This window comes from Osmerus eperlanus, chromosome 22 (genome assembly GCF_963692335.1).
Source record: "Osmerus eperlanus chromosome 22, fOsmEpe2.1, whole genome shotgun sequence".
In the NCBI taxonomy this organism is placed as follows: Eukaryota; Metazoa; Chordata; class Actinopteri; order Osmeriformes; family Osmeridae; genus Osmerus; species Osmerus eperlanus.
In genome coordinates, this window is record NC_085039.1 from 11,372,219 (window position 1) to 11,398,035 (window position 25,817).

General features: G+C 43.3%; 3 protein-coding genes across 3 annotated transcripts in view; all 3 read left to right on the forward strand.

The window, feature by feature from the left end:
• msx1b (muscle segment homeobox 1b) overlaps positions 1 to 9,803 on the forward strand; it is a 13,982-nt gene extending 4,179 nt beyond the window's left edge. Inside the window, exons 2-3 of the mRNA XM_062448915.1 lie at positions 7,631 to 8,094; positions 8,453 to 9,803. Coding sequence (XP_062304899.1) covers positions 7,631 to 8,094; positions 8,453 to 8,868 — 880 coding nt within the window. The 3' untranslated portion in view covers positions 8,869 to 9,803. The remainder of the gene's footprint in view (positions 1 to 7,630; positions 8,095 to 8,452) is intronic.
• A 774-nt stretch (positions 9,804 to 10,577) lies between these two features.
• On the forward strand, positions 10,578 to 12,980 carry atp5pd (ATP synthase peripheral stalk subunit d). The gene is made up of 6 exons (XM_062448504.1): positions 10,578 to 10,692; positions 11,259 to 11,389; positions 11,559 to 11,655; positions 12,341 to 12,412; positions 12,529 to 12,591; positions 12,803 to 12,980. Exons 1-6 carry the CDS (start codon positions 10,603 to 10,605, stop codon positions 12,932 to 12,934), a joined length of 585 nt encoding a protein of 194 aa, XP_062304488.1. The 5' UTR covers positions 10,578 to 10,602; the 3' UTR covers positions 12,935 to 12,980.
• Positions 12,981 to 13,623: 643 nt separating this feature from the next.
• LOC134009191 (patatin-like phospholipase domain-containing protein 6) overlaps positions 13,624 to 25,817 on the forward strand; it is a 23,792-nt gene continuing 11,598 nt past the window's right edge. Inside the window, 15 exon segments of the mRNA XM_062448916.1 lie at positions 13,624 to 13,759; positions 14,931 to 15,066; positions 17,689 to 17,777; positions 18,967 to 19,023; positions 19,194 to 19,281; positions 19,794 to 19,876; positions 20,200 to 20,291; positions 20,559 to 20,699; positions 21,196 to 21,355; positions 24,754 to 24,787; positions 24,790 to 24,831; positions 25,194 to 25,232; positions 25,235 to 25,323; positions 25,579 to 25,632; positions 25,634 to 25,664. Of these exon segments, the coding sequence (XP_062304900.1) occupies positions 17,730 to 17,777; positions 18,967 to 19,023; positions 19,194 to 19,281; positions 19,794 to 19,876; positions 20,200 to 20,291; positions 20,559 to 20,699; positions 21,196 to 21,355; positions 24,754 to 24,787; positions 24,790 to 24,831; positions 25,194 to 25,232; positions 25,235 to 25,323; positions 25,579 to 25,632; positions 25,634 to 25,664 (958 nt within the window). The 5' untranslated portion in view covers positions 13,624 to 13,759; positions 14,931 to 15,066; positions 17,689 to 17,729.

Genomic DNA, 25,817 nt, shown 5'->3' on the forward strand with positions numbered 1-25,817 from the left:
GGCCTTCAGGCTCACGTCCATGTTCTGTTGTAACTGGTCGTTGAAAGTAAACAGGATGTGCATCATATCATTACCTGGAAGTCATGTGATCCAGTTGTGTCGAGTGCCTCGTCCTTGCCCTGACATATTCCTGTAGTGGTTACCACAGCAACAGGAGCCGCAGTACATTGGCTTGTCCGCCCGCAACAAGTGGTCATATCTTCAGCCTCCTTCAGCCTAAATAGAAGCCCAGCTTTCCCGTATCCCTCCTCTAACAGGATTTTCCTCCATTATTTCCCTCTCTCCCCACCCCTCCACATCCTCCACTCTTCTGAGCTCTCAGCAAGATTCCATCCCTTCAGGCTTCCTCTCCCTGCTAATTTATACTAGCCTCCGGGCAATTTTCACAGTCAGAAAAGTGCAATTGTATTTTCCAGCTCATTAAGCAAAAAAGCACCAAGAAAGAGCGATTCCTGAACCCCCCCCCCCCATGTACTTTCCTGTCCAGCCTCTGTTTTGGGGGGGGGGGGGGAGAGCAGGGAAAGAGAGAGAGAGAGAGAGAGAGAGAGAGAGAGAGAGAAGAGAGAGAGAGAGAGAGAAGAGAGAGAGAGATAGAGAGAGAGAGAGAGAGAGAGAGAGAGAGAGCGAGAGAGAGATAGAGAGAGAGAGAGAGATGCGAGAGAGGAGGGGGGAGAGGGAGAGAGAAATATGGCTTGGTGTTAAATTAAAGTTGTGTGGAACGCCGTATCTGATTGTTTGTGCTGCGGAGAGCATCTGCTTAAATTTCAAGGGCCGTGGAGTAGTGAAGCACACACACACACCGACCGCACACACACACACAAACACACCCACACCCCTCCACCTTTTAAAGCCAATCTCTCTGTTCCAGTCTCATTGAATAGAAACCCATGCTTGTTTGTTTGAAAGGGCCCCCTTTTCTTAAGTTCCCACCCATTCCATTGTTGTAGCTTTTTCACGGGGAGGACTTTGAAATTGTAATCTCAGGAGGTTCAAGCACTCACATTTGTTCTGACCTTTAGAGCTTGTAATAACATTATTACTATCAGACAAGTTAGTTCTGATGGTGACAAAGGTTGGTCTGGGAATTTTAATCTCTGAAAGAACCATTTAAAAAAAATTACAGTTTAAAAGATTGAAAGCAGCACCATAAAACGGAAATGATGAGGTGTCTGGATGGGGTAAAAAATAGGTTTTAGATTGTTAAACAGCTTTTCATGCAAATTATTGGATTCCAAGCATCAGCGTTCAACATATATTGTCCATTCATCTATCCTAAGTAATATGTAAATGTAGTATAATTAACAATTCCTTTAAATATGTTTCCTTTTAATTGCCAAACTCTCCATGATATGTCTCTACGTTAAAGGATGTATGGAAATGATTTGTAACTTTCCATAACTGTAACTGTAACTTGAGTGACGCCAGTGCCTCATATCACATGGGTCATCATAGCATTGCTCATTGAGGTCAAAATATGACCTTATGGGAAAGTTACTCAACAGCATAGCATGTCAAAAGCAAGTATAAACATGCTTGTGACAAAGATTATCGCAAAACCAATTTGGTGTCATCCCAGGACACAAGCAATAACAGGGTTATGAAATGATGATGCTGATAATTGAACTTTAAGGATTCTCTTTTCAAATTTCCTGTAAAGAATTTTTTCATCACTTTTGTGATGTCACTATTGTTTGACATTTCACTCTTCGTTAAAATAACTCCTTAAATATTTGTTTACTTCTCATTCATCAACAAATATGTCATGTTCTGAAAAAACTACAATTATCTTTGAGATACTCTGTGTAACCAGATTGATCTGATATGCTGTCACAAGCTGTTTGGTTTAACTAGCTGGAGACGGGTCACACACAAGACCCATAGAGTAAATGCATGAAATGTCGATAATTCCACAATACAAACACACATTTAACTTCCCACTAATCCCAAAATTGACCTTAAATCTAAATCTAATTTAAAGTGTTATCCCCAAATTGTTTTAGGCGCACTTAGCAGTTTGTGGATGATGTGAGAGTTTGTACATATTTGGGCTGTCTCAAAATAGGCTGTTGGCTTTTTTTCCCACCTTTTTATTTGGTTTTTAAACAAAAGATATCTTTAGCAAGCAACTTATTTGTATTATTTTCACCCATCCACTTACGACAACGCTCATATTTCAGCCAATACATTTTTACAAAGTGCCAAAGAGCATTTCATATCATATATACTAAATGTCTGTAATTTATGCAATCGTTTCTGGTTTCTGCTCAGCCTGCAAATGCAAGCCAACAGTAAAAGAGAAAATTGTTACCGTGCTGCCTAGAGTTTTCTCGAATATAATGCATTCTAACCCTGGCTGCTAAGACCACGTATGATTGTGGCGACATTCTTGGGTTAGCGAATGAGACCACAAAGTGACCACAGTAAGTTTCTCATCCTGTACTGTCCAACCTTGCTCGCCCACTCCTATTGTGTCCAGGCTTTCCTCAAGAATGCTGATTTCTATAGGCCAAACGTGGGCCAGACGAAAATGGAGAATTGCACTGTCACCTCTTGCGGGCTTTTCAGCCACAAACTCTGTTCTGTTGGCCACTGTGTGTGTTGAAGAAACCTTCTCTCTCCCCAGCCTCAATAAAAACATCTGTTTGTTCCCGAGGTTGTTTACGACAGGGGGAATCTGAGTAAATACAATGAGGTGGTTTGTTGTCAACAATTACAATCAAGTATTTAAGTAAACAGTGTCCATTTCTTTAGCTGCATTTTCAGTAAGTTTTCACTCTGCTGTAGATGTGTTCTTTATTAGATCATAATTTCACAGTAAAATTGATTATTTTTTGCTTTAAAATGTACAACTAAGCCTGAGACACATCAACACATTTAAGAGTTTAACAGTAATTCTTCATGGAAAGCAACGTACAATTAACGATTGTGTTTCATCCGCAGTTACAGAAAAGGCCTCTCCCATCTTCCCGTTCCCCCTGTCTAGTATACCTCTTTCCTTTTTCCTACAGTGCAATGGCGAGAGAATATTTCTCCCATTACCCCGGATTCATAGTCAGGCCTCTGTGATGTCACAAGAGGAAGTGGGCAGGAGGCCCTTCAACCAGTGTTTAACTGCAGGCCTGAAACCACTCTGATTTGGATTCATTCAACTAGTTAAGTCCAATGAAAGGTCAAGATGTTTTCCATTGCACTGTGGATCCCTACCCAGTGCAATGCTATTTAAACGCTTCTCAAAATGAGAAGCCCTTTCGGCACTGCCTCTGATCATACAGTAGCTTCTTCACAAAAGCAGATTTTGACGGGGACAATTAAGGACAATGAAAATGTCAGCTTAAGAAAAAAATTCATCGTTACCTCTTGGTGCACCCGTGTAAATGGGGAGGGGTTGTGGCCTTGATGTTTGAAGACGGAGACCACAGCCATCATAGGTTAGTGACAGTTACGCAAATGTCCCTTCTGGTCACTTGAAGACATTCGATACTAATTGCTCTGCAGAACAACAGATCATATAAATCTAACTCCAATTTTCAGTAGATGAGTAGGACCTCAAAATGACATCGGCCCCTTCAAAGCACTTCTAGGTAAGTAACCATATCCGGCAAGTATCTTTCTCCATCCAACATCATTCTGGCAGCTACTTCTAGGCTCTCCCCAACTGTCAGAGTGGGAGATGAGAGAGTGACAGAGAGAGAGCAAGCGACAGAGAGAGAGAGACAGTGAGAGAAAAAGAGAGAGAGAGAGGCAGTGAGAGAGGAAGCAACAGAGAGAGGCAGAGAGAGAGAGAGAGAGGGAGAGAGAGAGAGAGAGAGAGAGAGAGAGAGAGAGAGAGAGAGAGAGAGAGAGAGAGAGAGAGAGAGAGAGAGAGAGAGACACCGAGAGAGAGAGAGAGAGAGAGAGAGAGAGAGAGAGAGAGAGAGAGAGAGAGGAATGGTGTGAGGCCCTATAAGCTTTTGGCCCCTTGTCTTCTCTCTCTCTGCGGTGTCAACGGCCTGTCCATCTCTCTCCAATACCCTGTGGCAGCTTCTCTTTTGTGTCACGACTGTCAAACCATCTCACAGGTATTGGGTTCCTAGCCTCCCTCATGCTCTGTAAAGGATGTGTTTGTTTGTCAGAGGGTCTTGACGCAACAGGGAATAGGCACATTGTTAGCGGACAGCTTGACTCAGCGACCTTTACTTCTGTAACTCACTGTGTGGGTCCATCAACTGTGTGTCGGTCCTGGACTTGAAATTAACCATCTGTCTTCACACACTGTAGCTAATGTAGGCTGGATTTTTTTGTGTGCGTATGAATTTAAGGCGTGGAGCAGCCCCAGATTGGACTCTCACGGCTGTCCAAATTGTGAGAAAGAGATTTTTTGGCTGAAGTCTTCATAAAGAGTTTCCGACTGCAGGTTTCCACAACAGTAATCTTGAAAGCACAAAGAGCTTAGTACATTAAGTATGTTTTCTCACATTGCTAAATGGGCCACAACTTGGCCCCCGAGCTTCACGAAGCGGTAGAGTGGTTTCACCGAATGAGAATATTAGAAATGGCCTCATGGACGGTCCGATAGACAGGCGCTTGAGAGAAAAAAAAAGAAAAAAAAAGTTTTCATATCTGGTGCCGGCATGTGGTGAAGGGAAAAGTGCTTCCCATCTCTGTCCGACCTTGAGAAACGGATCTGCTTTCAAACTCGCTAACGATTCCTGACACAGTTCATTCCCCCGCACGCTGTTACAGAAATGACTTCTGCTGTAGGGAGGAGAGGGGGGTCTGAAACCAAAGCCAACGGTAAAACACATCGGGGGATCATGGTTTAACTTGAACTTGTGTTGACGTTTCACTGGGTGTGCGTGTACCTGTATCTGATCGGATCTCTGTACTGATCGGTGTGCGCTACGATTCGGGTCCCGTCCCTCTCTCTCGCACGACAGTTGGAGGGAACAGATTAAGTGAAGGCTCGGCTACACGGTTGCTGGGGTTTAAACCCAAAACATCTGGTTCAGGAGAGGGGCTGGCAGAGGGAACAGAGGTAGCTTGTCAAGAGGTGGAAAGAAGAAGCAGACTCAAAATCTGTTCTTGGAGAAATCGAGGACCATCATTCGAGATGATGGTGGTGATGTCTAATTGGTTTTTCAGACTGTGAAAACAACTTGACATGTGTAATAGTGTGTATCTGACTTGCTTTAATGGTATATCTGGCTTTCAAAAACACCTGGTGATGCCCTGTCACTAATCTGTCTTGGAGAAATCGAGGACCATCATTGAAGCTAACCCTAAACCAACGTGACGATCGGTTAAGTGTCAACAGAACTGTTTTGAAGGGGATACCAGTACTACCATTCAAATTGATCAATTATTCATCCTTTAATTAAATTAGGACATAAATTGAAGTGTTAAGAATAATGAGTAAAGGGGGGGGGGTGAATGAGAATGACAAGAAGGAGAGAGAGAGAGAGAGAGAGAGAGAGAGAGAGAGAGAGAGAGAGAGAGAGAGAGAGAGAGAGAGAGAGAGCAAAGTGGGGAGACCGTGGCTACCCAATTCATTAAAAAGACAACCCCATCTTGCGACTCCGCGCTTTTGCACTCCGTCTTAAATTGTGTATCCGATCCTGCCGATGATTGTTGCAGAGTCACAGGCTTTCAGTGGGGTCTCTGGGACAGCAGGGACAGCTGATGCCAGGGACCCCATCTTGTATTAGCCTCAGGGGCAGCATGTCATGTAGTATCTTGTTAGGTGAGCATGACAGACGAAGGGTTTGGGTTCTACACAACCATGACAAAGTGGAGTCAACCTCGGCTTTTAGCGAAGAAATGTGTTCGAGTAATAAAATCCATCTGATTACATTTTGTCTTTTGTTATATGGCACATTTATGATCAACTGTAGAAAAGTCAGATGTGGATAGTCATTCTATAGTACAAGCACTGTGTTAAATTAACCAAATATATGTGATGGACATTACCCATTGTGTCATTTTTACCAAATATCCATCTTCTAAATAAAGTTCAGAAACCAATTTCTGAAATAAGGAAAACAATTGTGTGTGGTTTTTAAATTAATATGTGTTTCTTCTACAGACAATTGCATACTTAATGTCGATTTTTTATGATAAGATGTCCACAAGTTGTAGGCCCTATACATTCCACTCATCCTCACCGATTTCTGTAAATGCTCTCTTACCTGTTAACCCCTCCCCTTAGTATTTGTTGTCTTATTCATCCCCATGGTCTGTCTGTATGATCTGTTGCCAACTGTCTAGTTTAGTCCTACTGTTGCACCAATGTTGCCTTGTCTGTTTCTCACCTGCTTGTATCCTCTGTTCATTCCTGCCAGTCAGTCTATGTCTTGATTGTGGTTGTTGTCTGGTGTAAATAGTCTGTGTCTTGCTTTGTGTTCTTGTGCTTTTACATTTTTTTTATCCTCTCTGATTCCCTATGTACAAATGCCCTGCTTGTTTTTCTTCTGTATGTTGTACTGCTGTGGTTGTGTGCCGTTATGCTTTTAACCAGATTTTTATTCCATAGCCCCCTTCCCCTCTCCCTCAAAAAGCTTTTGCTTTTTGCCAGGCCATCTTTGAAAATAAGAATTTGTTCTTAAATGATTCAGCCTAGTTAAATAAAGGTTAAATAAATAAAATAAAATAAATAAAAATTCCTACATAACTTTCATTATTTTTATTTTTATATAATTATCATAATCATCAAATATGAGAAAATCCAGGAATGTATTCATACCCAAACCTCTTTCCTGCAACAAATGAAACAGTTAAAGTTCCTTTAGATGTAAAAAATAAATAATAATAATAATAATTGTGTGTCCTTCCAGCAATGCACTGGACTATGAAATATTTCGAGGACAATTGGTTAAGTGGAGTTAACCGTTGCCTTTTCTCCCTGAGGTAGCTTCCTTTCTGATCCCGCCGAGGCTGGCGCCTTCCAAAACACAACTTGTCTGGCTTATTAAATAGTTTGACCTGAAGAAAAAAAACGCCTGTTGATTCTCAACTGAGACTATTGTGGGCTTGAAAGGGTCCATGACAGGCCTTAAATTGCCGTAATGCTGTGTGACCAACAGACATATCTAATCGATTTATTTCTTCATTATATCAGTTTTTTTCTGTTTTCGGTATGTAAATGTGTTTGTTTGTTGAAATGTTAAGATGCTCAAACCTACTTAACCTTTTCGAAAATGTATAAACAATTCAGCTAAACAAGTCAACTCTTAATAACTCTTTTCCCTTTCTTGCTCGAATTCTTAGTTAGACTATCAAGAAGTTTGTTTGAGGGTGAGATTAATTCATTGAAAGGTTCCAACGAAGCCTCGACTAATGGATATAAATACTCAAGAGGCCTCCCCACTGGTTAATTGCGGTAAAATTGGTCCACTTTGTGTTCCGCGGAGACAAAACCCCTTGAGCTATCAATACCCCTGCACCGCACGGGGTCTGTACGATTAACTTCTCGTTTTCTTTCAAGGGGCCTCTTGATGTCTCTCAGAAGGCAGAGGGCCAATCGAAACGAGAGCCAGGGACGTCATGAGGGCGACTTGACGAGCTGATTGGCCGGCCCTGAGAAGGGGAACACTTTACTGCCCTTTTATAGATGACCCGATCTCGTGCGCTTCGCTACTGGGCACTTTTCTGACAGCGAGAGGACACATCGGACACTACTCCATAGCACGCGATACGGAGGTGTATGGCCCCTTTACCCCTGCATGATGAATCCGACACTGGGGTCTCCGTCCCACGAGATTAAACAGCATCCAAAGGAAGAGTCGGATACAGAGAGCGAGGAACTTCAACCCAAAGATATGACGACCGACAAAGGATACAAAATTAAGACGAGCAGTCTACCGTTTAGTGTCGAATCGTTGATTTCGAAGAAAACGACCTGCCGGACTGTCTATTCCTCGTCGGAGTCACGTCTGGTCCAACCGAAGCCCGTTGCAGCGCAGGGCGGACAGTTTTCACCCAGGACATTTTACGCGGAGACGAAAGTTTCAGCAGAGAGCTCTCAAAACGCACCAGAGAGCCCTAGTGACGATAGTCCCGAGTTTTGTGAGAAAGACCAGAGCACTTGGTTCCAGACATCATCTTTCTCAACTCCTCCTCGTAAGTTGTTCCTTTAAAACCGTAGGTTGTTGTCGCAATGAAAGTTGTGGACACTGATCATTACGTCGTTCTTTAGCCCTACTGCTATAACATTACTCTTGTTTTTGTTATTACTGGTATTTTCATATGTAAGCAGTATTATTATTGGCTGAACATATCATATAATTAGCCTATCATGTTTGGGCGGTAGGCTATAGGCATTTAAATATTTACCTTTGTTAATATTCTCTGTACATATGGACTCTTTCTTTGATTAGTCGAAAAAAGTTAAATACAAATTTGCGGGGAAACGTCGTAGAATATGAATGGACAAACTGATATTTCCTAACATTTTTTCCCAACTTGTGTCTTATCTCAGGAAGCTCGAGCCCACCTCCATGTACTTTAAGAAAGCATAAAAACAACAGAAAACCTCGAACGCCCTTCACTACCTCTCAGTTGCTGGCGCTGGAGAGGAAGTTCCGACAGAAGCAATACCTGTCCATCGCCGAGAGAGCCGAGTTCTCCAACTCCCTCAATCTGACAGAGACACAGGTCAAAATCTGGTTCCAAAACAGGAGAGCCAAAGCCAAAAGACTCCAGGAGGCCGAGCTGGAGAAGTACAAACTCGCATCGAAACCCATCCTACCTGCTTTCGCTCTCCCATTCCCTTTGGGCGCACACATGGGGTCCCCATCTCTCTACGGACCTTCCAACGGCTTTCCAAGGCCCACATTACCGGTCCCAGGACTTTTCAGTGGACCAGTTACTTACGGAATGTACTATTTGTCTTAGAATACTAATTCTGAGATCGTTTCTAATGTCTTAGATATTAGGGTTACACTTACTTTAAATATGAATATATTTTTAAAATTGTATGAATAACCCATTTTTGTATCCCTTTCAATAGATAATAATTGAGATTTTTTTAGGCCAGTACGGGCCTGCCAAGATAAATGTGAGCCAATGCCATAATCGATTTTTTTAATAGACCAAAATTATATTCTTTCAATGTTGGCCACGTTTGTTTATATTAGTTTATAAGAAAATTTGAGTAATTCGCATACATGAGTGTTTCATTTTATACATTCTCATCGATTATGCACACGCTGGCACTATAAGCCTTAAACCACTTGCCTTAAAAAAAAAATCTATGTATCATCTTTATATTTGATAACCTGTTTTAAAAATGATCATATATCCCTTGCTAAGGTTCAGCATCACCGTGCGTAATTACCTTGCGTAATGAGTGCGTAAAGCAACAAAAAAGTACTTAAAGGCCTTGCAGTTATGAAAGTGCCTTGCAACACAATTTTTTTGCTCACTGCTGATGTTTATTTGTTGACTGTGTTTTCACCGTTGCTGTTCAATTGCAAACGACCAGTAGGCCTATGTAGCTGAGTGTCTATTTGCAATTCCTACGTGTCTTTTAGGATATGGAATATATTCCCATATTGTTAGGCCCTTTCAACGATTACACTGTTGCCTTACAGACCAATTTCAATAAGAGAGATGTATGAAATAACTTTTAACTTTCCAGAAATGTGCTGTATTCTTGTAAATAAAATGTTTAGTTTTTACTTTTCCGGCAACATTGCCAGGAAACTATGCAGGATTCTCGGTATTTATTACATATCTTTGTATCTGTACTGTGTACATACATGGTCCCATTTTAATTATTCAGTTTAACTTGTATAAACTGGATTCAGTAAATAAACTATTTGTTTTTTTCCGTGTTGAAATGATTGGGTCTTAGTTAATTGCAGCACAACAATTGTATCTGAAAAGGGCACCATTTGAAATTGTAGTTTACTTCCCATTTGTGTTTCTTAGCAAAAATGTGCTTAAATAATATTTGCTTAAAAATATATTTATTTTCGTGTAGGCCTATTTAATTTGACAAAAAATAAGGATAATTTACGAACACATTGTTTGTGTGCTCTGGGTCACCTTTTCCGTAAAAGATAACGGAATTGATTGCTCAAATTTAAATCCTATTAATTAACAATTTGAGGCAGAGCTAAATAATCCCCATTTTATGGGCCATTTAAAGTGGTCAATTTATTTTCCAGAATCAATTAAAGGCAGTTAAATTATTATTATTTTTACTAGACATTGACGTGATTCGTTAGGACAACATTAGGTATTAAGCAAACCGACTTGCTTCAAAGCTTCAACGCTTGGCTGTTGATTTTAGAACCATGGAACTGGGGAATATCAGTTCATGTTGTAAAGTTTTTGTTAACATTAATTATCATTAATGAGAATAAATTGATTAATAAAGTCTAAATAAATGTTCTCAACCATGAGCTACAGGAAAATTGTCCGAGATTCCGTTCTTCAATAAATGGTCACGTGATAAAACACTTGTAACTGATGGTCTTATTTAAGAAATTTTATATGATGATTTTAGAGCTTATTTGAGGAATGTGCTTAACATTTCCTGACTTTGGTACCAACTGCAAAACGTATCTGCAATGGGTCCAAAATTGCTTGCAATTATCTTCCAGTACGATAGAGGGCAGCATTATGATAAAGCTGAGGAATCTTACACATAAAATAAGTCGACTTCCACATTTGCGCAGTGTGCGTGGACATCTCGGACATTTCGCTGCTAAGGTGAGTTGTAAGCCCGCTAGCTTCTCTTCAATGTATACATTGTATTTAAATGTTATTCTGACATTCAAAGAGACATTTACAACTTTTGTATTTTGATGCGTGCATCGTATATGATTAAGCACGTTCAATTTCCCACTTTGCATTAGTCGCGACGGAGAACATTCTGACCTTGGCTTTCAAGCTACGTTTAAATGAATCGGCCCGTCACGTTTTGTGACAAGCTAGCTTGCTGCATTGGACAATTAACAAATAACATGTTGTGCGAGTTCCTATATTGAACGTTTTCGGAGGGCCTAATTTGAAACGAGTTGTTTAAATCGCGAGTCACCACCGAGTAACAATAGCAGATACTTAGTTACGTAACATAGCTACTAGTATTTAGCCCAAACAGTCGCAAATGACCTACTGTATTTAAGATGGCTAGCTACGTGAATAGCCTTTTAATACAACCTGTCACATTGTTACACCGGTTGACAGTACTGGCAATTCATGAGCTTTTACTGTCAGTCAGCGGACAGAATTCCAATTCACTTATGACTTTTCTCTTCTGCCTATGTACCCTGCAGATGGTGAGGACATCTATTCGCCGCGCGGCCCTGAAAGCCATTGACTGGGTGGCGTTCGCCGAGCGCGTACCCCCCAACCAGAGGAGCATGTTCAACGCCCTGAAGACCCGCAGCGATGCCATCTCTGCCAAGTCAGTAGCCAAGCTCTACCCCACTCACCAGCTATTTCCTCACCCATAGTTTGGTCTCTCAGGCCTTCACATGGAGGCGCAGACACTACCCCCTCAAACACACACCAAAAAGGTTTTTCTCTCCGTCAGTAGTGCCTTGTTGACTTATTCTCCCTCACTCGGTTAACAGGCTTGCTGGCCTTCCAGAGAAGCCAGTGGAGATTGACTGGGCCTACTACAAGACAGCTGTAGCTAGGGCTGGCATGGTAGACGAGTTTGAGAAAAAGGTAAGGCCGAACAACTTACCTGACATATCTGGCTTCCACATCAGTTAGCAGGGGTCCCATTATCGTCTACCTAGCTCTCGACGCTCGTTAGAAATCTTACCAAAATGTCAATATAATACAAATTAAAAACTTTGTCACAGCATTGTACTTTAATATATAGATACACACCATTTATAACATTCTGGTTTTAAAATCCAAAAAGGATATACCTAGAAATGGTATTTTCTTGATTTTAGCAGTTAGCCAGGGGGTCCCATTTTGTCCACCCAACCACTTTCAATGGAAAAATGTCAAGTTTGACGCTGCGGAAGGAAGATGCTACACATACGGTTTGAGAGTGTATTTACATACTCAAATCTCAAAGTAAGAAGCTCTAATTTGGTGTGCAGCAATATAAGGTGTGTATTCTTTAAGAAATTAACGGAAGAAACTGTTGTGGGCGATAACCGGATCTGGAACGTTTGCGAGTTTGAATGGACGATAATGGGGCCGCTTACTCCAACATTGTCGGAACACATGAGTTCCTGCTTCACCACCAAGTCAGGGTAGCCTGTTGGTCCAAGTTTTCAATCAGCGAAGATACAAGTTAAGCCACCTTCTTGGTCTCTCTTCTACTGCTGGATTGGTTCTTCTGATTGGTTAATTTACATACCTACATCATCCCTTCTCTTCTCCATCCCCGCAGTTCAGTGCTTTGCAGATACCTGTGCCGGTTGACACACAGACCAGCTCCATTGATGCACAGGAGGCAGTAGCGGTGAGTGTTTAAAATCTCAAGGTTATTTTTGTTTTTATCAACCCAGGTCTCAGTTTAGTATTTTTAGTTGTCTGGATCGTGGTCGTTTGTGGTGACCTTTAACTTTTTCCCCATAGGACAAAGCGGCCGTGGCCTACATTGAGGCGTCCAAGGCTCGCATTACTCAGTATGAGAAGGAGGTGATACAAAAAAAGCTGTCTCTGTGTAGTTGGATGACTCAGACTCACTCTAATTGTCTAAAAAGTGTTAACAGGACTCACTAATTTACAGACAAACTCTCACAAACACTTATCAAGTACTCTCTCCGTTCATCCCTGATCACGGTTCTCTCTCTTATACTCCTCCCATCTCTCTCTCCTTTTTTATTATATTTTTATTTAATTTTTACAGTTGGAGAAGTTCAGGAACATGATCCCCTTCGACCAGATGACCATTGACGATCTCAATGACACCTTCCCAGAGACCAAATTGGACAAGGTCAAGAATCCCTACTGGCCACACAAGCCCATCACCGACCTGTAATCTCACCAACAACTAATTCAATAAACACCTCATATTTTACCGAAAATTCTTGTGGATCTGCATTTTTTGGGGATTCTGTGTAATTTGTTCCTGTAGTTTTGATTTCCCAGACTCACAGCATTGATGCAGTATTAATTATTTGCCACTAGGTGGCAGTGTAAGCTCATTTTAGACCGTGCCTTGTTGCTCGATGAATGGAGAAGTCAATACATTTCTCCACAACTGTGCTTATAAAGTGATACACTTTATGAATATTTTTGCTTTATCAGAACTATTGTAAATATAGTAGAGTAATAATGATATTCACTTTAGCACTACACTAATTTATCCACGTAACTGTTACAATAATGGAATAGGGGGTGGTGTAATAATCTTCCCTTTATCTGGTATTTGCCAAAGGTTGCCAAGGCCTTGCCCAAATCAGATTATCTGATTTAAAATGTTACATTTGACTACTAACAGTCCCAAGTAATATTTCAAAGAATGGTTACTGATAAACAACATGAAAAACTTTGAACTGTCTGTTTTCATTGGTTAGCTTGGTCGTCAGTCACTGATGTAAACACCAATGAAAAAATCATCGGGACTGTGGCCTTCTCAACCTTGCACTGTGGTTGGCTTGAATTTGTATGTTTACTTAAAAGTAGGTGGGATATATGGCCACTGACTCATCCCTTGATGTTAATTGGTTCAAATCTGAGCTTTGCTCTTTTTTGATTTGCCAGAATGTGTTGTTCTAAGAAAGGTGGGAGGGGCTTAGTTACCGATGATTTCCGCTATGTCTGTTGTTTGACAGCAACGATTAACAAGAACCACGCGTTTCAGGTAACGTTATTTTACTGTAACGCCCTTTTACAGTATAGAGTAAATAGTTCGGCTTCTTACCAGAATACGAATGCGTATAATACTTGTAAAAACGATGTGTATTTGTCTATTACGACCGTGGGAACTCGAGACAAGTGTCACTTCGGATAGCACAGTGCTGTCCGAAGCATGTCAATATTAGCTCTGCGGTGTCCCTGTGGAGGTCACAAACATCCTCACGATCTTGTCCGTTCACAATGAGTGTTCCCCTGAAACAGTTTTAACTCAGCAGTATCATATTAACATATATTTAAAAAAAACAGTTATTCAAAAAATACATTATAGTTTATTACAAGCTGTAGCAGAGTGATATTAGATTTTTTTAGCTGGTAACATCAGCTAATGCTTGGATGCTAGCATCCGCAAAAGGAGGGGATATCGCTGGGGGTAGACCCTCTTTGAGCAACAGCAGATTCTTGCCTTCTATTGTAAAGCGTGTGAACCGGCCTAGTATTGTTAAGTAGTTTAGCAATCTAGCTAAAGCCACTACCAACATTACTGCATTAAAATACACAGATATCCGGGAGGGATGCTATGGGTTGGAGGAAGATGATGGGAATAGCAAGCCATACCAGTTCAAGTGGACACTGCCTTTTTTTACACGAGTTTCACAGATTTATTAGAAAGCTGCACCAACGCAAGTCCGTTTTGCGCAGGACAGAATTCAGAATGCGGCTAAATTCAAAATATAAAGACCTTGCTGATTAAGAGGAGTTTTATTGGTAGAGCAATAAATAATTGTTACTACACCGTCTAAACAAACCGGGCGTTTGATTTATAAGGGATGAGAAAGACAACACCAGACGGGTACAAACTACTCAAACTATTTTGGCTTTGAAACCTGAGCTTGTCCTGGCCTCAGCCATTGACTGGACACATTACCTTTGACCGTATTTCCGTGCCCTTCGTCGTTTATTTGGCCCTTGGGCATCGATAATTGTCAGTTTATAACAGTGTTATGACATATGTATGTAGAGGGCGAGGTAAAGCTACCCTTTTAACAGTTTATGGTGATAATGTTGTGCTTTCAAGAGTAAAGGTCACAAAGCTACATTGGAACCAGCTTGGTTCTGGTTTCTGTTCTCAGTAGTTCAGGTCCTGGTGTTAAAGATCGAGTTGTTGTATTCCCTAGTTGCCAAAGAGTTACCAGTCAATATCGAGCCATCCAGCTCTACAGGAGAAAGACATTTCCATGACAAATGGAGGAAGAAGATTGATCAAAGTTATCCATAATTTATTCCATCGTGGTCTTCACTCAAACACTCGAGGTATATAATATATGTTGCTTTTTTATTGTTGTTTTGGTTTTTGTCCGGGAAGAAAAACCGGCATGTAGGTAGCTGTTAGAGCTGCCTTAGGGAGGGAACTGCCCCTGGATCAGTGTGAGTGTGGAGGATTCATACCGAGGGGCATGTACACTGGTATTGTATCTGCAGGACAATGCGGATACAGTGGGCAAGCTGCAAGGCTAGGCCAGATACAGGCGGGTGCGGGCGTGGGCAAAGTCAGCACGTCAGGTCAGCTAGGCACTGAGAAGACTGGCAAAGTCAGAACTGTCTGCTTCTGTTAGAGGTGACAGTATTTAGGATCTATATCAAGGTTGTAGACTATACACTATATTATAAATAATCCGTACACTGACTATATCGATTAATTCAAGTAATTCAAGTTTTATTATGACATGGTAGCTCTCATTACTATGACCTTTGTAGTAGCAATTGGCCAACTAGAACTGTAAGACACACATACTAGACCGCACGCTAAGCTGGTCACACAGTAATATGAGTACTGTAGCATACAGGGCAGGACATTGCAGCTTTGTAGGGGTAAACCTCTGTAGAGTTAGCTAGTTATTTATTTTCACACAGTGAGTTAGTAAGGCAATTTTCTTCACATCAACTTGTGGATTATATATTTTGTGTTGGGCCATGCTACCGTGTATAGGCCTGTATGGGCTGGCCTGGATTCTTTATAAGCCCTGGAATATTTCCTCACTGTGCCAGGAAACCGTTTTTTCTTTTCTTTTTTGTAACAGACAGAAGGGTTTCTTCACCGGGCTGATTCAGGATTTCCGTGGTGTTTTCGCTGTAACGTGCACTTCTGACCAGCGCAAGGCAGCGCTTTTCAGTTTAGTGTCAGGTGAAGTGTTTGGTCGTATGAGGCTAACCAGAATGATAGAACCTAGAGAGATAGAGAGAGAGATATGGAGAGAGATATAGAGATAGATATAGAGATAGAGAGAGCTATAGAGAGAGAGATTGAGAGACCAGAGGGGAGGAGGGAGAATAGAGAAAAAATAGCTCACAGAGATAGAGAAAGATATGCTGGCACTGCGGTTCTATTAGAACACAACAAGAACAGCAAGAAGGAACGTCCTTGCTGCCTTGTTTAACTTGTGGCTAAACAGCCCACATCCTGCTTTACTCCATGAGACGCAAACAAGACCCTCTGCACACATTGAGGCCTAATCTGTACGTGTGCATCATGCTCCCTGAGGAGTTAAAATCGGAGATGATGAAAGTGCAGAACGACAACAGGGACCGCCATATAGGTTCACGATCATCGCGTGTGACGGCTAATGCACGTCCCGTTTCACCATCTTGCTTTTGTCTTGCTTCAACATGTCTCTCTGACGCGTTCCAAGGCGGGGCCTTTGGACAAACATTAGGAGGAGATCCGTGAGGGGAGCAGGGCCTGTTTGGGAAGGGCAAGGCTGAGCACGGCTGCGCTAAAGCTGCTTTGTTTGTTTGTCTGTGGCGGAGACGAGAGGCCGGGCGCCGTTGAGGGAGATGTTGGAAGAGTCAGGTGGCTGAGCGGTTAGGGAAGCGGGCTAGTAATCTGAAGGTTGCCAGTTCGATTCCCGGCCGTGCAAAATGACGTTGTGTCCTTGGGCAAGGCACTTCACCCTACTTGCCTTGGGGAGAATGTCCCTGTACTTACTGTAAGTCGCTCTGGATAAGAGTGTCTGCTAAATGACTAAATGTAAATGTAAGATAATGGCTGTGTTCAGGGAGGGAGCGCGTGACTTGTTTGGGAACTAGGTCTGACTCCACTGGGCTCGTGGAGTTGATGCATCGGTATATGAACGGTGGGTGAGTGGGACGCAAGGGGGGGAAGAGAAGGAGGGAGAGCAGGAAAGTAAGGGAGAGAAACAGGAAGTGATGAGGATGGGAGGAAGAGAGGAAGTGGGTCAGAGAGAGAGAGAGGGAGGGGAGGGAGGGAAGTACAAGAGGACAGTCGTCCGTTTAGTAGGCCTAGACTAAATCCCAGGAGAAACAACCCAAATTGTGGGTGTAAGAGGATCATGCTCTGGGGATGGAGAGGGAGAGGGAGAGGGGGATGGAGAGGAGGGGAGAGGAGAGATGGACGGGAGAGATGAATGGGTGGAGAGAGGGGGGTGGAACCATCTGGGCAGGATTGTGTGTCAGAATGGCCCGGGTGAGACAGTGCGGTCATCAACACAGTGATGTCAGCTTTAATGGGGGGAAGGGGGTAGACTGTCTCCATACAGCGCACAGTACATCTTTGTCTGGACGGTAGCCTGTAGCACCGGCTAAACCTCCCTCATGAAACGTCTAAATCCAGCCTATGCATTACCGCTTTATGATAATAATGTTGTTCGTTAGCTGAAACTTTGATCCCAAGCTACGCACAGGGGAGATTTGACCCGGCGACCTCTTGATCTGCAGCCAAATGAGTTATACCCAATGCCGAGAAGACGTATTTATATTTAGGCTCCCATCTTCATCCCATTGTTTGGCTTTATCGTTTCCTGTGTCTGTTCAGTTTGCGTACACGTTTGTCTGGCACGTGGAATCTCTCGCCTGATGATGACTGTTTCCTGTGTGTGTTGTGATGACTGTTTCCTGTGTGTGTGTGTGTGTTGCCAGTGGCCGTTGATGGACCAGCCCTGTGAAGAAGCGGGGTTAGAATGGGACAGAGCGCCTCGGAACAGGAGGTCCAACAAGATACCCCAGAGGTCAGAACACACACACACACACACACACTCTTGCACACCGGAGATGGACCCACGCGATCCTTCACTCAAGCAGTTACTCCCTTTGCCTTCAGTGTGAAGAAGGGAGAGTGAGTTAGAGAGAGAGTTAGAGAGAGACAGATAATGTGCTGCCTCATCAATAACTGAACAGCCTTGTATTTCTTTCCAGTCACTTGACTGTCTAAGATCTAGAATTCCAAAAGCCTATGGTCTGATTGGTCGACTTTGCCCTCACCCCAGTCATTTTGATTCTAATGCTGCTAACACAACAGGCCTATCACACAGATCCATATCTCTTGGCTCCCGATGTGAGTCAGAGCCTTAATCAGGACTGGGAACGTCCTTTGGCCTGGACATACTACAGAGTGGACAACAGAGATAAAGAGCCTTATTGATCTGTCAGGGAGAGGAGGGGATCTGAGTGGATCTGTTCTGTGTCCGTCGTATCCCTGCTTTGTGCCTCGGATGAGTGATCTAGAATGTATACTCTCTCCTCTCTCTCTCTCTCTCTCTCTCTCTCTCTCTCTCTCTTCTCTCTCTCTCTCTCTCTCTCTCTCTCTCTCTCTCTCTCTCTCTCTCTCTCTCTCTCTCTCTCTCTCTCTCTCTCTCTCTCTCTCTCTCTCTTCCTCCCCCTCTCTTTTTCAATCTCCATATCTCTCTCTCTCTCTCCACCCTCTCTCTCTCTCTCTCTCTCCCTGTCTTCCTTCCTCCCTCCTCCTCTCAGATCTGATTACAGGCAAACCAGATCTCTTGCCAAACCTCCAGGCCCTTGGTAGGCTCTCCACAGACAGGAGCCAGCCACTCCAACAGCAGCCCTCTACCCCCGGCCGGGGGCCTGTGTTAGCGCCAGTAGATAGCAGCTGAAATCAAGCCTTCTGGAAGTGAACCTGGCCAGGGTAGAGGGGGGATCACCAGAATGATAAAGGGAGAGAGAGGGTGATGGGGAGGGGGGGTTATGAACCGGGGACGGTGTGGGGTCAAAGTGCGGCGAAAAGGGAGTTCCCAAGCTGTACTCGGAGAGCCACGCCATGATGTTTCGTAAGCAGGACGGAAGCAGCAGCTGCTTTCAGACGGCTGCTCTCACCGGGCAGCGACCAGGGACTTCTAACTGTGGTCCTAAGGGGAAGGTCGGAATTGGTCCTTGATTGACGTGTGTTCTGTTCAATCGCAGGAAGGGTTTAACCACCACATCAAGGCATTTGTGGAGGAGGAGCTACAGACGAGCATGGTCAGTGTCACTCTGGGGGGGGGTTTCTCCGCGTGTCTTGTTATGGACTGTTGCTCTCTGTGTCACGGTGGTGTCATGATCGTTCTGTTTCCTGTCTCTCTCCCCTGTTTCTGCGTCCATCTCACTCACCACTCCCCCTCCGACTCTCTCCCTCCGCCCACTCTCTCCAGATGGTTGGCATGGTGATCGGTGCGGGATTCGCCATCATCCTCATCGCCATCCTCATCTTCTTCGTCCTGCGCAGGATCCAGCTACGAAGTCAGTCTCCCTCCCCCCCCCCCCCCCCCCCCTCGTCTCCTCTCTTTAGTCTGTTGACGTTACAAGACCTTCTCATTCACTCGCTTCAGTTCGGTTTTCAATAAGAATTTTCTCTCTCCTCTCTTTCTCCTGTCTATCCTCTCTCTCCTCCCCCTGTCCTGTCTCTCTCTCCTCTCTTTCTCCTGTCTATCCTCTATCTCCTCTCCTGTCCTGTCTCTCTCTCCTCTCTTTCTCCTGTCTATCCTCTCTGTCCTCCTGTCCTGTCTCTCTCTCTTTCTCCTGTCTATCCTCTCTCTCCTCCTGTCCTGTCTCTCTCTCTTTCTCCTGTCTATCCTCTCTCTCCTCCTGTCCTGTCTCTCTCTTTCTCCTGTCTATCCTCTCTCTCCTCCTGTCCTGTCTCTCTCTCTTTCTCCTGTCTATCCTCTCTCTCCTCCTGTCCTGTCTCTCTCTCTTTCTCCTGTCTATCCTCTCTCTCCTCCTGTCCTGTCTCTCTCTCTTTCTCTCTCTCTCAGACATTGAGGCCCAGGAGGCTCCTAAATACCGCTTCCGTAAGAGGGACAAGGTCATGTTCTATGGGAGGAAGATCATGCGCAAGGTCAGCACCTATGGCCAGCTGCAGTCGTAGCTGAAGTGATGTTACAACATAGAACTGCATGAAGTTCACTTCACTACCTTTACCTGTTGACCCCGACTCCCCCCACTCTCTCTCTTTCCTTTCTCTCTCTTTATCTGTCTCTCTCTCTGTCTCTCTCTCTGTCTCTCTTTGTCTCTCTCGCTTTGTCTCTCTCTCTTTGTCTCTCTCTGTCACTCTGTCCGTCTCTCTCTCTCTTTGTCTCTCTCTCTTTGTCTCTCTCTGTCTCTCTCTCTCTGTCTCTCTCTCTCTGTCTCTCTCTCTCTGTCTCTCTCTCTCTCCCCCAGGTTTCCCAGTCTACCTCTTCTCTTGTGGGGACAGCCTCCTCCTCCCGCCCGCGCCTCAAGAAGAAGCAGAAGATGTTAAACATTGCCAAAAAGTATGAATGCAGGCCTTACCACAAACAGAAATATTGACATATCCTGTTTGTGAAACTTGCGGTACTGAAATTGAAAGAACATTGTTATGCCAACAGATCTTCTGAGAAGAGTTCTTGCAAACAGACACTAACAGACACAAACAAAAATGAAAAGCACAATATAGTCTAGCTAGCAGGGTCCGGGTCAGTTTCCAGTTCAGTTAAGTCAGTGAAGATGAGTTTGAAATAACAATTCCATCATTTACTGCCCCCCCCCCCCCTTTCCAGGATCCTGCGTTTTAAGAAAGAGGTCCCCATCCTGCAGGCTAAGGAGCCTCCTCCGTCCGTGCTGGAGGCCGACCTGACGGAGTTTGACGTGGCCAACTCCCACCTGCCCTCCGAGGTGCTGTACATGCTGAAGAACGTCCGGTATGCACTCCGGGGGGGGGGGGGGGGGGGGGGGGGGTCTGGGGGTGTGTGTGGGTGTGTGGATGTGTGTGTGGGTGGAGGGGTGTGTGGGTGTGTGCATGGGTGTGTGGATGTGTGTGTGGGTGGAGGGGTGTGTGGGTGTGTGCATGGGTGTGTGGATGGGTGTGTGTGGATGTGTCTGTGGGTGTGTGTGGATGTGTGGGTGTGAGTGTGTGGAGGTGTCTTGAAATATTACTACCATTTATATATATATATGTGTGTATGTATGTATGTATTATAGCATCATACATTACTATGTACCGCTCACGTGTTACAGTGTGTACGTAAGACCACTGTGTGGTAGTTTTAGCAGTGAAGAAATCTGGATAACTGTGTGTGTGCATGTCGGTGTGTGTGTGTGTGTGTGTGTGTGTGTTTGCATGTCTGAATGAATGTGTGTGTGTGCATGTCTGTGTGTGTGTGCGTGTGTTTGTGTGTGTGACCTCCTGACCTCCAGGGTGCTGGGCCACTTTGAGAAGCCTCTGTTCCTGGAGCTGTGTAAGCACATGGTGTTCCTCAAGTTCCAGCAGGGGGAGTACGTGTTCCGTCCGGGACAGCCGGACAGCAGCATCTACGTGGTACAGGACGGCAAGCTGGAACTGTGCCTTACCGGACAGGTGTGTGAGTGTGGGTGTGTGTGTACGTGTGTGTGTGTTACGTGTGTGTATGTGTGTGTGTGTGTGCGTGTGTGTTTGTAAGCGTGGGTCGTGTTTGAGATAATTATATCATTAAACATGTATTGTAACAGACACAAAAGGTTTAGTAAAATATATGATATTCTTTTCCCTATTTTTTATACAATAACGAATTATTAACATACGTATATCTAACATGTATATTTAGAATATGACAGTTCCATCTACCAGAATAGTCAACAAACTTCACTAATGAGCTTGAACTCTCAGTCGGCACCAGAGGAGCCATTTAGCACCTCTGTCTGTTTGTCTGTTTCCATGACGGTCAAACTCTCACATGCACAAGAGCAATCAAACATGTTATTAATCTCTAAAGTATTAAATATGAACACTTTTAAAACAACAAAAACAAATGACGCAAAACATTGTTAATTACAGTTCTGATGCAACTCTGGTCCAAACTGATGAAGTCTCTTTCTGTCCTGTTAAACTAGAATATGTCCAGCAGATGGCATCTCCTTCCTACACTTTGAATATCCAGTTTTTCCTTCTAACTCTTAGAAGATGCATAATATGATATGTTTCTTATTTGTTTTTATTATAAAACCTGTACTGTAACAGACACAAAACTTTTAGTAAAATATATAATAATAATAATCATAATAAAAATATTAATATTACAATATAAAAATATGAACATATGCATATCCAACATGTGTATGCCAATTCTATAGTATAATTAACATTATCTCTTAGGTGCATAACATAATGACCTGTGATTATTCATACTGTAGTTTCATAAATCATTTAACGTACTTTATCAAAGTAAAAGGCTTTTGCTACAAGGCATGTTCTTGAATGAGATGAAGTGTCAAACCATTATAGGAATCTGTGACCCTTTTCCTTGAATCCTTCCACCTACCTTTCCTTCCTGTCTTCATCACCCCTCAGCCCCCCCCCCCCCCTATCGGAAATCTCAACAAACTTCACTAATGAGCTTTAACTGTCAGTCGGCACCAGAGGAGCCATTTAGCACCTCTGTCTGTCCTAATGGTCTGTTTGTCTGCTTGCATGACGGTAAAATTCTCACAGGCACAAGAGCAATCAAACGTGTGAAGTTTTCAAGTACTAAATCTGAACCAAGAAACAAAAAAATCTGACACCTACCTAAACAAACAATGTCATTAGAAAGCTCCCGGATTAAAGAGACAAACCTGTTGACAGATTAGTGCTTGCATCAGTCTGTTGACCTCTGTTGTAAAGCTAATTGGCTTGGCAGCCATGATCTGGTACGAGCAATGACGGGAAAGCATGTCTGAATTTTATTTTTTAAATATTTTTTATGTCTTATCTGTAGGTTAAGGAGTGTGTGCTTACATTTACATTTAGTCATTTAGCACAGTGTTTCCCAAACTTTTTTTCTGGGGACCCATATTTTAAAAGTCACAAGCCTTTGCGACCCAAGCCAATAGACATTATTCGTAAATCACAAAATAAAGGCACTCAGTCTGTTTCTCTGCTTTGTCTTCATTTTTGTGAGCACAGAAAATCCCAATTCGCACATGTACGTGGTAGTGAAAGGAATAAGCATAGAAATACTGGCCCTACTGAGGACAGGATATTCTGACGAAATGCTTATCCAGAATGATGATAAGGTCACAGATCCATAGCGCAGCTGAGCTGCAACAACTCGGTTTCTTCTGCCGGACTATGCGTCAACTCAAGCAAAGCCTCAGGACTCTCAAATTCGAAGAGATTTTGTATCCACCTTTTATCATTCAGAATGGCATATAGGCTACCTCTCTGTTGGAAAATAGCGATCAAAGTTCTCAATAAGCGCAACGACATGAGTTTGAATAAGCGCAGACGGCTGCTGGTCTTTCAAATAGGGGAAGCTCATTTTCGGCCTAAATCATATATATTTTACATTAATTTTCTAGTTCACTGGCTAGTTCAACCCTACGACACTAGCCTTCTGTATGAATGAATGAATGAAGGAAGGATCAACAAAACAATATTAAACTCGAAGAAAATGTGGGAATTAGGTTAAACTGAAACAAGGCGTGGTGTATAATTGTATGAAATGTATGATGAAAATGTGCTAGCAACTTCGCCAAGCAAATACAAGAAATACCTGTCAATCAAAAGGAGATGCAGTCTTTCGACAGACCCTCCAATCAACACGCGGAAGTCCAGTGTCCAGGCCAGCCCACTCCCAGAGACGCTAAGCGTCCAGGGCGGGACATAATCGCAGGATTTATCCAATGACCGTATAGTTTCGAAGCACAAAAAAAACTGTTCAAAGCAGCCCATTGAAGTCCATGGAAGCTGAGCTTCAACAGGGAAATGCACTGTGGCGCTACGGAATGTATGAGAAGGAAATTAGTCAGTCGACCTGCTAATATATGTAGCTGATTCTGAACGAAGTCGTTGTCGATATTAACGTGTTCTAACGCATTTAAAATGTTAACACAATAGTAAATATTTGACCATTAACTTTTTGAAATTTTAGGGGAAGCTGAGCTTCCCTTGCAGTCTTAGAGAAATCGCCACAGATGCAGATTGTGACAAGGCGACCCCCAAAAAATCTCTTGCGACCCATCTGAGGGTTGCGACCCAGTCTTTGGGAAACAATGATTAGCAGACGCTCTTATCCAGAGCGACTTACAGTGAGTACAGGGACATTCCCCCCGAGGCAAGTAGGGTGAAGTGCCTTGCCCAAGGACACAACTTCATTTGGCAGAGCCGGGGATGGGGGGGGGGGGGCACCGTATGTGTGTGTGCATTAGAGCCAGACCGATATATCGGCGGGCCAATATTATCGGCCGATATTAGGCATTTTCCAAACTATCGGTATCGGCATTTATAATGACCGATAAATGAATATTAATGTGTTTTTTTTTTCAAAGGACTTTAAGTTTCATATCTTAACTTTGTATTTTTATACATTTTATTTATCAGAAACTGCATTAACATATTATTTTAGTGAGGAAATAATAACAGGAGTCAGATGGCTGAGCAGTTAGGGAATCGGGCTATTAATCAGAAGGTTGCTGTTTCGATTCCTGGCCATGTCAAATGATGTTGTGTCCTTGGGAAGGCACTTAACCCTACTTGCCTCGGGGAATGTCCCTGTACTTAGTCGCTCTGGATAAGAACTTCTGCTAAAAGTGACTAAATGTAAACTATAAATAACTACTTTTAGGGAAATCAGTTTGTTTCGGCCGATATCGGAATATCAGATTTTTAAATCACCAAATATTTGTATCGGTATCGGCCTTAAAACATTTTTATCGGTCGGGCTCTAGTGTGCATATGTGTGTGTGTGTGTGTGTGTAAATGTGTGTGTAACAAACCCCATCGTTGTCTCATGTCTTCAGGATGGCAAGGATGGCGTTGTCAAGGAAGTCTACCCGGCGACAGTGTCCACAGCCTCCTCAGCATCCTGGATGTCATCACTGTGAGATATGATGTCACTTCCTGTTAAAGTCATCCACGGTCGTCACGTTTTCGGACGTGGACTTGGACTGTACTTTTGATTGGTCACTTCAGTACGGAGGAACATGTGACACATCATCATTCACAGTGGTTGGGGTTCAAATCCCCCTCTGGGTGAAGACATGTCGTAACTTCTATTGAATGTGTTTGATCAGAAATCAAGCTTACTCAAACAATGAAAATTCTTTCCAAAATATTTTTTTCTCCTATCCTTAAACTCTAATCTAATTGTGATACCACAGGAAATACAAGTATTATACAGAAAAACACTATTGTCGATGCGAATATATTGATAATATTGTTGACATATATGTGTGTGTTCCAGGGCACCAGAAGCCATATAAGACTGTGTCGGCACGGGCGGCGAGGTGTCCACTGTTCTACGTCTACCGGTTGAGGCCTTCCTCTCCATCTTTGAGAAGTACCCCGAAAGCCTTGTTAGGGTGGTACAGGTGAGCTGTGTGTGTGTGTATGTGACTGTGTGTGGTACAGGTGAGCTGTGTGTGTGTGGTACAGGTGAGCTGTGTGTGCGTATGTGTATGTGACTGTGTGTGTGTGTGGTACAGGTGAGCTGTGTGTGTGTGGTACAGGTGAGCTGTGTGTGCGTATGTGTATGTGACTGTGTGTGTGTGTGGTACAGGTGAGCTGTGTGTGCATGTGTGTGTGTGTGCGTACGCTGAAACTTTCCCTCTTCATGTCTGTTGCAGATCATCATGGTCCGCCTACAGAGAGTCACCGTGCTGGCCCTGCACAACTACCTGGGGCCTCACCAACGAGCTCTTTAGCCATGTAGGTGTCCCACACACACACACACACACGGCATGTGGACTTCACACGAGTCACACTCCAGTATTCCAACATCCTCATCTAACACCACTTTTTGATTCTCTTTCCTCTCTCTCTCTCTCTCTCTCTCTCTCTCTCATCTCTCTCTCTCTCTCTCTCT

Bases quoted from the DNA above. Each gene is read 5' to 3' on its own strand.
- atp5pd (XM_062448504.1), top strand. From the start codon at position 10,603: ATGATAAAGCTGAGGAATCTTACACATAAAATAAGTCGACTTCCACAT. The intron at 11,656-12,340 runs GTAAGGCCGAAC...CCATCCCCGCAG, and splicing joins TAGACGAGTTTGAGAAAAAG to TTCAGTGCTTTGCAGATACC. The intron at 12,592-12,802 runs GTGATACAAAAA...TAATTTTTACAG, and splicing joins TTACTCAGTATGAGAAGGAG to TTGGAGAAGTTCAGGAACAT.